Source organism: Ceratotherium simum, chromosome 17, assembly GCF_057802395.1.
Source record: "Ceratotherium simum simum isolate JZ-2026a chromosome 17, ASM5780239v1, whole genome shotgun sequence".
Taxonomy (NCBI): Eukaryota; Metazoa; Chordata; class Mammalia; order Perissodactyla; family Rhinocerotidae; genus Ceratotherium; species Ceratotherium simum.
Genome location: NC_141916.1, coordinates 19,233,926 through 19,248,776, shown reverse-complemented (window position 1 = coordinate 19,248,776; position 14,851 = coordinate 19,233,926). Strand labels below are relative to the sequence as shown.

The following is a 14,851-nucleotide window of genomic DNA, read 5'->3' as shown; positions in this document are numbered from 1 at the left end:
AACATCGGACACTATTACTATGCAATGAGATGTATTTACTGAGCACCTACCATGAACAAGGCATTGTTAATAATACAAATTATTGGGGCTGGCCCTGTGGCTTAGCGGTTAAGAGCACGCGCTCCGCTACTGGCAGCCCAGGTTCGGATCCCGGGCGTGCACCGACGCACTGCTTCTCCAGCCGTGCTGAGGCAGCGTCCCACATACAGCAACTAGAAGAATGTGCAACTATGACATACAACTATCTACTGGGGCTTTGGGGGGGGAAAAAAAAGAGGAGGGTTAGCACGGATGTTAGCTCAGGGCTGATCTTCGTCACAAAAAAATAAATAAATAAATAAATAATAATACAAATTATTTAGTACAAGACAACATTTCACCTAAAAGAAGGCAAGATGGATTTGACAAAGGAAAGAATTAGCCCAAAACTTGGTGACTAGAAAGGGAAGCTTCTACATTTTTGGACTTTTGCAGTTCATGGGTAACATGCGGGATCATCTTCCATCCAGATTTACTTAAATCAAATTATTCTGATTCTCTAAGCGCTAAGGATTGAGCATTTATTTCTCATATATTTCCATCATTCAACTTAATAAGCAAACCCATGAATGGCCAGGAAACCTTTACCAACAATCTCGATTCCCCATTGAACACTGGGGCAGGAAGGCTCCACAGCCTTCTCTAACAATCAGGGGCTCTTCAGACAAAAGTCTCTGTGAACTGATCATCCGTTCTGATCCAAGCTCACCTCACCTCCTACGACTAGGATCCTCTATCCCAGCAGGCAGAGCTCCAGGTTGCTCCTCGCATAGCTGGCTCCTTCCTCTTTAATCCCCTTGCATACTGCTCTGGCCTACAACAGCCTCCTCTGTCCTGATCCACACCTGTCACCTTTAAGATCCGACTTAAAGTCCATGTCCTCCTGAGAGCACTGGCTGATTAGCAATCCTGTGCTCGCTGATCCTTCCCTAACTCTCCAATACTCCTGTGCTTGTAGCTATGTGCCCCTCATCACCTCATAATCTCATCCGGTCTTCACAACAACATGGGATTGGGCAAGACAAATAGTATCTCCACGTGATGGATAAAATAATCGAGGCATAGAGAGAGCCTCATAGACAACCCGAGGACACACACTTGTTTTAATTCTCTAGTTGTTCAAAGTACAGTTCTAAATATATATTTTGTCTTTCCAACTTAGACAGCATTGTCTTCTATTTCTCTAGTATTCTCCAAAGCACTCAGGAAAGGGCTGTGTACACAGCAGGCACCTAAGAGACATTTCCTTAATAAATCAAGAAAGGAAGGAAAACGAAATGAAAGCAGAAAGTCTCTCACAGACTTCCAAGGCCATCTCTGGCCTTCATTTAGAGGGGAGTCTCGGTTATGCTCTCTCCTAACAACCTGTTCTTTGCCCCCCAAAGATTTATCATACTTTGCAATTAAACATTTTTTTATTTAATGTCTGTCATTCCCCCTAAACTCCATGAAGGCAGAAGTGATATTTGTTTTTTCACCACTGTAGACTCAAAAAATAAGTCAAAAAATAAATAAATACTTGAATAGTGAGTGTCCTAGTGGGACAGCTGGGATTCGAGCCCAAGTCTGGCTGACTCTAGAGCCCAAAGCTTCCCACATCTCTTAGCAAAAGATGACTTGTCCTGGAACTTCCCTATATTCTGCCATAATCCACATATTTCCCTCCAAAGCAGCACTGAGGTCAAGGGGGACTGACCCTGGAAAGAGAAGGAGACTGTAGTTAAGGATGTGGACTTTGGAGTCAGATTGCTTAGATTCAATTCCTGACTGCACCATCTATTAACTGTGTGAACCTAGGTGAGCTATTTAACCTCCCTGGCTCTCCGTTTGCTCATCTATAAAATGGAGATAACAACAACTACATCATAGAGTTGTGATGATTAAATGAGATGATGTGTGTAAAAGCTTTGCATGGTGCCTGGCATACCATTAGCACTCAATTAATGTTAGCTATTAAAATGATTAGCTATCTTGTCTGGGAGACAAGAATCTAGAGAACTTGGCTTCCATGGGGGTCAGGGCTGCTGAACTTTGAGAAGCTGAGCTGCAGCAAAGCCCAGAGCTCATGTTTATTCTCTTTGCTGACTTCACCTGCTACAGCTCTGCTAAGGCTGGAGGTGCAGCGGCCAGTGGCCTGGAAATGAAAGAGGCTAAAAATATACAACCTGGCTATGTCTAGGGGACCAAGACTGTGCATACATTTAAGAATTTAAAAGACAGCCTCAGGGCAGACGAGCATCTCTCAGGATTCTTTCTACTATGAAAACTAACGCCAAGCTCAGCACAGGGCAGGGAACGGGCTGTGGTCAGTTGCTGATCCCACTGGTGTCCTTTCTCCCTCTTGCTCTCTTCTTTTGGCTCAATGCAGAGAGTAAGAGAGAGGAGCTTTCTTTTTTGCAATAAAAGTTGAGTCCTCTTCCCCTATTTTCATTCTTCTTTTTCCCTTAAAGGAGGAATAAATACGTGGGCACATATTATACAAAAATTCAATCAATTCAAAAGCTTATAGAATAAAAAATGAGTCCTGGTTCAGCCCCCAACCTGATCCATTTCCCTCCATATGTCACCACAGTTAACAGCTTGGTGTTCATTCTTCCAGGCCTTTTTTCTGTACATTTATATACAAACACAAGTGGCTTTATAAAGCATTATATAGAGTCTTCTTTTAATCGCCATTTTAGACGATTACATTTATACATACACACACACACATATCTTGGAGGCTCCCATCAGCCACAGCCATTTATTGAGCGCCTACCCGGTGCCAGGTATTTGGCTGTACAGTGATAAGCATACATAAAGTCTCCACCCTCACGGAGTCAACAGTCTGGGGAGACAGATAATAAACAAGTAATCAAACAATTTCAAAATAGAAAATAATACAAAAGAAACGAATAGGATGCTAAGATAGAGAATAACAAGTGAGGGAGGCCTCTCTGAGAGGTGGCATTTTCTTTTTTTTTTGAGGAAGATCGGCCCTGAGCTAACATCTGCCAATCCTCCTCTTTTTGCTGAGGCAGACTGGCCCTGGGCTAACATCCACACGCATCTTCCTCCACTTTATATGGGACGCCACCACAGCATGGCTTGACAAGTGGTGCATCGGTGCGCACCCGGGATCCAAACCGGCGAACCCCGGGCCGCTACAGCGGAGCACGCACACTTAACCACTTGCACCACCGGGCCGGCCCCAGAGGTGGCATTTTTAAAACTGAGACCTGAAGTATAAGCTGAATCAAGCCATTTGAAGATCCAGGGAAAGGGCATTCCAGGAGAGAAAATAGCTAGTGCAAAGGCCCTGTGACAGAAAGGAGTTTGTCCTGAACTGAAAGAAGGTTAATGTGGAGCTTGGTAATCAGGAGGGTGAGTAAGGTTAAAGAGGTCAGCAGGAGCCAAATAATCCACAGTCTTAAGGGCCAAAGCCAGGAGTTTGCTTTTTTTTAGTACAAAGGGAAGCCATTAAAGGTTTTTAGGCAGGAGAATGCTGCTATTTGATTTATATTTTAAATTTGGCTGCTTTGTGGAGAATGGATGAGAGGATGGAAGAAGGGGCATAGTGTATTAATGTACCATTAATGACAACCATGAACATTGTCAATCTTTAAAATTTTGCCCAGACGATTAGTATAAAAAGTATATCATTTAAATGTCCATTTCCTTGATTTCTAGTGAGGTTAGAACTTTTTCCTTTGCTTTAACTTTTAATTATATAACTAATACATTAGTACATTCCCCTTGTAAAAAATGTTAACAGTATAAAGGTGAGTTCCTTTTGACTCTCCTGTTCCCATTATGGTTCCCTCCCTGCATCCCAGAGGTAACCATTGTTATTAGTTTTATTCATATCCTTCTAGAAATTTTTCTATGCATTTTTAAATCTATATATATAATCAAGAATTAAGCATCTTTTAAAAGTTGTATTTCTAGCAGTCCTTTTAGCATGAATAAAAAATCTAAACGGAAATTTTTGCTTAAGGCCTCTCTAAGTAAGTGACGTTTAAGCTGGGACTTGCTCTAAGTTAGTTAACCCCTCTGAGCCCTGGTTTCATCATCTGTAAAATAGAAGTGAAATAACTGTCTTAGAGAGTTATCGTCAAGTTTAATGAGATAACACATGTAAAAGCACGTGGCACACACCCAACAAAGGTGAATCCTCTCTCCTTAATCTACACAAGTTAAATCCAGGCATTTGGTAGAGATTGAGAAACTGAGCCATTCCTATAAGGATGAGACGGGAGACTCTACCCAGAAAAAACAACATTTTTAACATTGTCCTGAGAAAAACGTTTTTTCCTAACAAATAAGGCCCCCAAAAGATCTGAATTTTTCTTCAATAATTCTAGTATGAGATATTCTGAGCAGTCAAAACAAATATAGGTCTTTTTTTGTTTTTTTTTTTTTTGTGTGTGGCAAGGTAGAAAGCAAGAGGATTTAAGCATAGCAGTAACTGCTAGAGACTGGATGTTTGCAGTCCCCTCTCAGGCACACCCTGGGAAGCCAGCTGCCTGGATATTCCCAAGACCTTAGGCCTGCAGGAGGGAGTTGTGGCTTCAGGCAGGTAGTACCTCCAAACACAGGATATGACCTAACCTTTGGGCCTCACTGCAAGGATGCCACTGGTTCCCCAGCTTGTCAAAGTATATCCTGTTATCCGGACCTGGATGTTCCTGGAGGTTGAGAGTCTAGCTCAAAGGGGCAGACCCCACCACAAAGTGTCCTTAAGCAAAGTTAGATCAAAATGTCCAGGGGCCAGAATATCCCCCTCTGAATGGCAGTCAGCCAGGTTTCAACAAGCTCTCTCTTTTGGAACCACCAACAGAGGCATCATTCTATCCGAACTGATAACCAGGGCTCCTTCTCCTTACAAAATATCAAGAGTACTGTTTGTATCAAGGAGCTCCTGCAGTGGCTTCTCCTCACCCACCTTCCCATTCCTCTAGGCTCAACCCCCAAAATACTGTGTGTGTGCACATATGCATGGGGGTAGGGTGAATTAGGGGTCACTGGTTTAATCAGATTTTCAAAAGGGTCTGCTACCCAGAAGATTCAGAAACACTGTTGAAAGATCTCCCAAACATATTCCCAACCTACAAAAACTTTTACCCTGGTTTGAGGGGCTAACTGGGGGTGGGTAAAAGTCAGCACTGAAATATGTATATTCCAAACTGCTCCTTGATAAGTTTGGGTACAGCCCAAACTTATAAGTAAGGGTACTTGATAAGTAAGGGTACAGCCCACAGTACAGAGGGAATCAGGCCTTAAACCTACAGAGAGGAAATAAAAAGAGGTCCACCTCTTGCCTGAAGTTAGAATAGGAAATAAGAAAAGCAAGAAAGCACCAAAAACTATGGCTCTGTCTTCACTTTCACTGCCCTTGAAGCTTCATCCCCAACTGGGACACAGGAAGTGGAGGCACAGATTAGTAGAAGATAATTCTTAGCAGGAGTGCTATCAGCATCATGTGCAGATGATTTCTTATTGTGTAGGACTGACCCAAACACTGTAGGATGGTTAACATCCCCAGCCCTCAGGCACTAAGAGCCAACAGCATCCCCCAGGCAGTGTGATGACCAAAACATCCTCACTTGTTTCCAAAAACTCCCTCCTGGGACAGTACCACCCCAGTTGAAAAACGCTTTAATTTATGGGAATAGAGGTGGTGTCATAGGTAATGTATATGCCACAAACATTTATTTGTAGAACTTTTACAGATTACAAAGTATTTTCATGGTTTGTCTACTTTCAACATCCTCAAAAAAAAAATCCTGTAAGGAAGGTAGTTATTATCATCACCCATTTCATTAAAGGAGGAAATTGGCTCAGAAAAGTTATAGGCTTTGCCCAAGGTCACTTAGCTGGAAAAAAAAAAGGCTATAAAGCTGGATCAGAACCCAAGTCTTCTGATTCCAAAACTGACGCTGTTCCTTTCAAAACATCCTTAGCCAGCAAGAGTCTCAAACCAACTACTTCTACCTGGAACCCAGATTTTCTTAAGGTTTCATGGGAAACACTGGGAAGATCTAGGGATTGGCTCCCCAAGAAGGAAGCTAGTAAAAACTGAGCAGAAACTAACTCTGATCTATGCTGTAGGTGGTTCTTAAAACAGGATAACCATCTCCTAACGTACTCAAACACAAAGCTCAGCCCCAGATCTTACCTAGAGAGGGGCTGAGCAATTGGAGGAGGGTTATGGCATTCTCTAGTCTAGATCTGAGTAGAAATGAGCAAGTAGGGGAGAAAAAAATATATACTTTTCTTGTTAATGTTTTTAGAGACCCAGAGGCAAGACCACCAGCCCAACTCCAGCCCTGGCAATAACCCTAGGCGTGCGTGGGAAGGTGGTCAAAGATGAGAAGGAGGGGACGGGGGAAGAGATGAGGACAAGAATTGAACCATCATGGGTATACAATAGCCTAAACCTTCCTCCACTGGCAAAATTTGTCATGTAAATAATTCTGCTAGCCCCTTGTGGTTCTGAACATTATTTAGAACACCTTTCAAGGACCTCAAAGTACTTTATAAACTGAGGAGAGTATGCATATTAGCAAAGCTGGGAATAGGGGAAAACTGCTTCCAAAAAACCCTATCCAGGTCCTCCCCTACCCAACACACAAACTCCCAACCTACAATTTTGTTGTGAGATGATGGAAGACAGAAAGGGTAAAAGGATTCTGAAAGATGAAAAGAGAAGGAGGGTGGGAGGCAAAGACAACCAGAGTATCTCAAGGACCGAGAGGCAGCCTGACATCTTTCTTGGGGGATCATTCTCCCATGTGGAAGGAAAATAAAATACAAAGATGTGGCTCTGCCAAGGGAGGCAAAAGAGAGACCGGAAATGGGAACTCGGCTGCCCAGTTCATCTCTATTCTGGAATACACTTCTCTTCTTCAGGGACAACAGTCTTAAAATCTTAAGTTGTCATCTGGTGCTATTCAAAGAGGGGGCCCTAAAGTACCCAGTGAGGAGCAGGGGGTGAGGGGGCTGTGTGGAGACAGCTCCCTCTCTTATCTTCAAAGAAAAAGGTCCTTCCTCTTCTCTGAACTGCATTTCCGAACTGGAATGAACCCCCGGCCTTTCCCTGGCACTGCTTCGGCTCAGCTCAGACTTGGGAGAAATGTTTCCCCAGAATGGAGGTGACCAGCCTGGTGGACCAGATAACACGCTGACTTCAGGCAGCCAGCGCTGCTGTCTCCTGGGACCGCTACAGTCAGTTCTGGGGTGGATACTTCGGTCTTGACCACAGAACCAGGGCCCAGGATCCGACCAGCCTTCCCAGGCTACCTCAGGGGAGGATCTGTGGTCTCATTTCCTCTCCACCTTGGCTTCCTTTTTCACTTCATTGAAGATTAGCTATTTCCACCACGACCAGTTCCTGTTCTCACCAGCTGTAGCAGTTGTTTCCCCACAGACAGAACTATGAAGCATTGGTGTGGCTGCCACCTGGACTGTCCCAGCTGCAGAAACAGGCCCAATAAGTCCTGAGCTAAAGGGCTTTCTCATCCCAGATAAGACCCAGGGAGAAGAAATTAAGGGGCAGGAAGCAATTCCGAGAACTCCACAGTGGATACTCTGGTGTCCATTTTATTATTGTTTTAATCTTACATAATAGTTATATATGCTCTTTCATATGAGAAAAATACTTTATAATGGAAAAATATGGGAAATGTATACATTTATTACACAGAAATATGTATATGTAATAAATCCCCAACAGAGAGTGAAGGACACAAACAAAAGATGACCAATACACTTATGATGAAATGTTGAAAGAAATGCAAAGTAAAACACGATACCATATCTCACTAATTAAATTGGCAAAGGTTTTTAAAAAGTTAAACCATCCAGTAATGGTGAGCTTTTAGAGAAAGGGAGACACTCACACTATCAGTAGAAAAGCCAAGTGGCACAACTTTTCTAGAAGGCATATTTCTCAAAGGCCTTTAAAAAGTATATACCCTTTGACCCAAGAATTCTACTTCTAGCAATTTATCCTAAGGAAATAATCAGAGATGCACACAAATATTTATGCACAGGATATTCATTACAGTGTTATTTATAGTACCAAAAAAGAGAGAGATATACAAGGCAGTAATAAAATACTATATTATGGAGTACTATGCAGCCATGAAATCATGATACTGTAGAATATTTAAACAAATGAGAAAATGCTTAAAATAGTAAAATAAAAATCAGTTTACAAAACAATATGCACAGTATGACCCTAATTGTTAAAATATATATAAGTACATCAAAATGTTAACAGTAGATGGTGAGATTACAGGTGATTTTAATTCTCTTCTTTATACTTTTCTATATATTTTATACTTTTTATATTTTTAACTTCTAAATTTTCTTAATAAACGTGTATTACTTTCATAGTCAGGAGAAAAGAAGCTATTCTCAACCCTCCTCCGTCCCTTTGAGGGCACTCACATGCATTAATCTCTTTTTAAAAAAACATTTGGAAATATATATTTAGGACCTTAAAAACATTATATCCTACAGCCTAGCAAGTTCAATTTTGGGTTTCTATTCTAAGGAAAACTCTAAATATTGAAAAGGCTTTGTACACCAAGATGTTCATCACAGCATTGTTTATGATGGCAAACAGAAGCAAACAATCTAAATGTCCAACAACAGGGCCGGCCCCGTGGCTTGGTGGTTAAGTGAGCGCGCTCCACTGCTGGCGACCCGGGTTCGGATCCCGGGCTCGCACCGACGCACTGCTTCTCCGGCCATGCTGAGGCCGCGTCCCACATACAGCAACTAGAAGGATGTGCAGCTATGACACACAACTATCTACTGGGGCTTTGGGGGGAAAAAATAAATAAATAAAATCTTTAAAATCTTTAAATGTCCAACAACAGAGGGACAGCTAAGTAAACAATGGTACATTCACTTGATGGATCATTGTACAACCATTTAAAAATGTTTACAATGACTAGCCTGGAAAAACTAATGAAATAACAAAAGCCAACAAAAAGCCAAACTGGAGATATATATAGATATATACATATATATATATACATACACCAATATCACAACATTGTGCAAAAACCTATGCAGAGAAAAAAAATACGAAAGGTTTTAAAACACATTGGCTCCATTTGGTAAAGGAACTAGAGAAAATATGGATGTTTTTCTTCGATTCTTCAAATTTTCAATCTTTTGTTCTTTCTAAATTGCCCATGTTTTTTTTAGAGAATGAGTATTACTTTAAGAGAAAAAAAACAAAAAAAGCTGAATCTCCCTCTGAGCAATGAAAACATTCCCAAATGACAAGAAGTCCACTCCATCGGTGCCATCATCCTGCCACACACACACACCTCCCCTAGTCTAAGGCAGGGTCATATGGGAAGGTCAAGGAATGAGGCTCCTCTCTGTGGCCTAGGGTCTTCTCAGTGGGATCTCCGAACAAGGGGGTTCCTCTGACCAGCTGCTGCTAAGGGCCCCTTCCCTCCCCCAAGTCCTATTCCAGCCTGAACTAATTCACCACAATCCCCAGGGCTGGGAAAAAAATTTCCACCATGGCGATTTGGAACTTGATATTTAGTCCAAATTTTTCCCAGCCCCTTTCTGTGTCAAAGGAGGCGCCTCAAAGCCTCTTAGACAACTAGCACCCAGGCCAGCTTAGCTCCCACATCAGTGTTACACTTACAGCAAAACCCCAAGTCATCAGTCATCACCAGGGAAATGTGAAAGGAGGAGCCACGGTAGGGACAGCCTGTCACACAACCCACCCTCAGGCCCTGAGAGCCTCCTCCTGAGGGATATCCAGGGCTTTTTCTGGTGTCAGAACCTTTAGACTCTAAGTCTGTAACAAGCCAGCAAAGAGAAAAATTAGGGTGCAAACGCGGCAAAGGCAGACAGCTATCCTTTCAAAGCCATTAAAGCCCTCTGCCTCCCCTCTCTAAGGAAAGGCCAGTACTGGCCAGAATACTAGCTTCTGGGCAACGGAGGGTGGGTAGAAATCTAGCTGGGACCAAAACACAGACGAGGGCTTTATCAGACCAGAGATCGGCTCTCATTCTGGTAGTAATAAAAAGGAGCTCCATGGGCCGGCTCCGTGGCTTAGCGGTTAAGTGCGCACGCTCCGCTACTGGCGGCCCGGGTTCGGATCCTGCGCGTGCACCAACGCACTGCTTGTCCAGCCATGCTGAGGCCGCGTCCCACATACAGCAACTAGAAGGATGTGCAACTATGACGTACAACTATCTACTGGGGCTTTGTGGAAGAGAAAAAAAAGGAGGAGGATTGGCAATAGATGTTAGCTCAGAGCCGGTCTTCCTCAGCAAAGAGGATTAGCATGGATGTTAGCTCAGGGCTGATCTTCCTCACATAAAAAAAAAAGGAACTCCAATAACTGCCTATCTCTAAACTTCTAAATACTCAACAGAATGGGGGCTGCTGCTCAGACGGGGGTGGGCGGTAAGGAAGGATCCCAAGGAAATGGCATAACACAGCAGCTTCACGACCTTTTTCACATCAGGGCACAGCTAGAAAATAATATTATTTGTACAGTACACGGGGTAAACGGTGGAAGCTGATCCCAGCCAGAGGGGACCAATCTGGGACCTCAGCTGCCCCCAGGGATGAGGGGATCAGTATCCCAGCACACCAGTAGGGAAGCCCTGGATTAGGGCAGTGGGCTGGGTTAGGACTCTTGGGATCAATGTCCTGCACAGATTACCCCATGGCTTCAGACCTTGAGTTCTCCAACCTCGGCTGACAGGCTGTGGGTCAGATCATGCGTCTGCACCAGAAAGCTGGGAGCCTGTGGTCTTGACTCAGCAGTGATACAACTTCCCCAGCCAGGGTGCTTTTCAGGGGGGTTTCCATAGATACACTGGGACTGGGGAAGCCCTCCATCTGACAGCAGCAGGCATATCCTGAGACTGGCTATACAGAATGGGGTAATTGGTTTCATCAGATTTCTGAACCTAAAATCCCTTTTTGGGAATACAAGTGATCTCAGATCTGAGTCACTGCTGAGAGCTACAAATTTAAAAGCTACCATTTACTGAGTATATAGTAGATGCCAGAATGTGCTAAGTACTTGACTTTCAGTTTCATTAAATTCACACAACCCCATGTGGCAAATACTATTATTACTCCCATTTATAAGAGGAAACTGGGACTCAAAGTAACTTGCTTGAGGTCAAACACTTTTCTAACTGGAGACTGTGGAAGGGCCAGTATTTGAGCCCACACTGACTTAAAGTCCATGTGCTTAACCAGGACACCAGTACATCACCTCAACAAACCCCCCACAAACAGCTTTTTCTTTCTTTCTTTTCTTTTTTTTGGTGAGGAAGATTAGCCCTGAGCTAACATCTGTTGCGAATCCTCCTCTTTTTGCTGAGGAAGATTGGCCCTGGGCTAACATCCGTGCCCATCTTCCCCTATTTTATAGGTGGGACGCCTGCTACAAGCATGGCTTAATAAGCTGCGCGTAGATCCGTGCCCGGGATCTGAACCTGTGATCCCCGGGCCACCAAAGCAGAGGGCACGAACTTAACCACCCCCAGCAAACCAGCCCCAGCAAACAGCTTTTTCATAAACCAAACCAATTACAGTGAAGCTGATAATGTGGGAAAAAAAATAGTGAAAAAGGAGCAACTTCTCTGACTCTTACACAATCAAGAAAAGAAGCTAATCTATATTGAGTACCTACTGGGTGCCAAGCGCCTTACATACATGGCTCACCTAATTCTCAAAATCCCCAGGATGGGAATTTATTAGCCCCGTTTTACAGATGAGGAAATCTAGGCTCAGAGAGGCTAAGACAGAGCCCTTGCTTTTTCTACTACACTAAGCTTCTCCTGACTGTTCAGGAAATACACCTGAGCCTGTTCCAGGGTCAAACATCCAACAGCCAGTACTGTTCCAAAGGATAGTAGAAAGGGCACGTTTCAGGAGCAGAGGAGGGCTGGCGCGTGGTGTAGCGGTTAAGTGCGCGCGCTCTGCTGCTGGCGGCCTCGGTTCAGATCCCGGACGCGTAGCAATGCACCGCTTGTCAGGCCATGTTGTGGTGGCATCCCACATAAAGAGGAGGAAGATGGGCACAGATGTTAGCTCAGGGCCAGTCTTCCTCGGCGAAAAGAGGAGGATTGGCATGGATGTTAGCTCAGGGCTGATCTTCCTCGCAAAAAAAAAAATCAGGAGCAGAGGAAAGAGGGATCTTTAAGAGCCCCCAGAGAAGAACTCAAGTCTCCATGAAAGCATGATTCCCCATGAAAGCATGATTTTCCTGTGTTGGAAAATTGAGGTAAAATCCCCTCCTCTCCTAAGACAGCTAACTAGCCCTGGCCTGCCCTGTTCCAACTCCCCATCAGCAGCAGCTCAGGCACACAGAAACAAGACCAAAACAAAAGCCACAAGGAAACAAATCAAAACTTTATACAGAAAGGACGGCTTGCAAGTGGGTGGTCCAGTCCCAGCTTGACCTGGCTCTCTGGGTGCTCGGCTAGTAATCAGGACACCACATGCATTTTGTGAATATTAAGCCATCAATTTGCCAACTGAACAAACTTGTCAACCAAGCTCCAGTGAGGACATGATCAACTCTGGTTCTGAGCTCTCACAACAAGCAGCCTGCCAGCCCCTAGCTAAGGTAGCCTCCCCGCCCAGACCACCTCAGACCACCTCTTTCTCTTCAATTTCTGTAGCTACCTCATGCCAGCTTGATGGGGGTTTTCACACCCCCACTGGAGTGCAGATTCCCTCCCACTATTTTCCCCAACAGTTGAGCTCTTGTTCTTAAGGGCACCAAGTCCCAGGCTCTCCTCCTCAGCCTCAGAGACCACCACAGCTCATTAGTAATCACTGACTCACCCCATCCCCCTGAGGAGGCTGGGGGAAATGCAGAGGGACACAGGATGTGTGGCCCAGATCCCTGTGGCCCTTCACAGAACTGGTGGGCAGAGAGGTGCCAGTAACATTGCTTCCCCCTTGGAACCCTGTGGATCCTCTCTGATCTGGCTATGGCGCCAGGGGGCCCGTGTCAGCCTCTCCACTATCAGAGAGGCCAGGATCTCTAGACAGCTCCACTGATGCCAACAGATCTAATCTCCCTATTCCACGGCAGATGAAATCCAGTAAGGCTGCTAAGTCCACAACTTATCCCTCCTCATGACAAAGGCCAAGTTTGCCCTTCAGGCCATCCCAACAATAACAGCAGCATTAACACTGCCTCTTAGAGAGTTCTTTGAGAAACTGGAAACTATTTCCCCAAGTTTCTCCAAGATTTACCTCTGTTAGCAAATGTTACATCATCTAGTTCACTTTCTTTCTCCAAAATTTCATCTTTAGCTCCAACATAATTCTCTGGCTCCCTCCCAGCGATAGCAGCTCAGATCCTCTCTATCCACAGAGCCACTGACATAAATGTCCAATCCCCACACCAAAGGAGAATCCCAAAGTCAGCTCTAAAAACTCATCTACACAGATCATTTGGGAACCTAGAGAAAGACTAAAACGAAGCACAGGCAAAGAACACAAACCAGACCCTAGGGCTTAACATAAAAAGGGGGGAAAAAAAGGAGGCGGGATGGTTTGTGTATTGTTTCAATTGGAAAAATACACTAGAGAAATGGTTTATCCACATGTTCAGCCCTTTTAGGCAAATCCACTATTACTTTGCAGGATGCCTGCAGGCTGTTCTGAAAATAAGTACTGTAGAATGGCATCACTCTTTATTCCACCCTCTTCAAGAGCTGCCAGCCCCCTCCCCATTCCCCCACCTCTCCCCCAAACATCTGGTCTGGGCTAGGAGTGGGACCCACTCCCTGGAAAGCCTCCATGTTAACACGAGAGGCGGTCTCCCCAGTTAGAGAACCCTGACATAGGCTGAGGAGTGGGCCGGCCCTGAGCCTCTGAATTCCCCCGCACCAGCCAGAGGCATAGGAATGAGAATTCTAGGGACCCGGGGAGACTGTCGGGGAAGTGGGGAGGACGGGCAGCAGAAGGGGGAGGGAGGAACAAGAAGGCTGGATCCTGGGGCGGTCCCGGCTTGGGGACCCCTCCTCCTAAGTGTCCCGCGGTTGAGGCGTCGGTCGGGAGGTCCCTGACGGGGATGTCGGGGCCAGCCAGCGGCTGCTCAGAGGTTCACGGGGAGGCACTGGGGGCTGAGGTCTGTCGGGGGCCCTGACTGAAAGGGGCCGGACCGGAGAACCCGGGCAAAGTCCCACCCTGGGCGCTGGGACCGGGACAGGGGGCGAGGGGGGGGGCGGCAGGAGGGGGAGGGGACTGGGCTCAGCTCTCACCAGCACCAGGGCGAACCTCTCTTCCAGCTCACAGGGTTCAGGCATCGGCATCTTGCCTGCCGGCGGCAGCAGCGACACGCAGGGCGGCTCGCCGGGGCCCCCCTCCGCGCTCTCCAGGTTGCCCATCGCTGCGGGGCCCCCTCGGGGGCCTCAGCCCCCCACCTCCACGCCCGGGGGCCTTGGGCTCGGCCGCTCGGATCCGGCTCCTCCCTCAGCGCCGGCTCCCCTAGTCCCGACTCCGTGGCCCGGTCGGGAGCGCGGGGGACTACTCGGGGTCCCACAGGCGGCGGCGCAGCGGACAGCGGCACGAAGCGACCCGCACGGCGGCCACAGCTCTTGCTCACACCCGCCGCCTCGCCGCTCTCGGCGCGCCGCCCCGGCGCTGCCCCTCCCCGCCCCCCGCGCTCTTTCCCTTCCCCCCCGACTTCGCTTCCTCCCACCCACTCCCGGCCGGGACTCCGGCTTCCCCCGCGAGCGCCGACTGCAGCCCGCGCGCCGCGCGCCCCATTCATGCAGGCCCCGCCTCCCGGCACAGGCCTCCCGGGCGG

The 14,851-nt window shown here is 46.2% G+C and overlaps 1 protein-coding gene across 4 annotated transcripts in view; it reads right to left on the bottom strand.

Annotated features, from left to right (window-relative positions):
* FMNL3 (formin like 3) overlaps positions 1 to 14,651 on the bottom strand; it is a 54,222-nt gene extending 39,571 nt beyond the window's left edge. For 3 of the 4 annotated variants that reach the window (XM_004428991.3, XM_014786422.2, XM_087442435.1), the window contains exon 1: positions 14,304 to 14,651. In XM_004428991.3, coding sequence (XP_004429048.1) covers positions 14,304 to 14,429 — 126 coding nt within the window. In that variant the 5' untranslated portion in view covers positions 14,430 to 14,651. The remainder of the gene's footprint in view (positions 1 to 14,303) is intronic. The other variant, XM_014786421.2, reaches the window with a different exon arrangement.
* Positions 14,652 to 14,851: the final 200 nt, after the last annotated feature.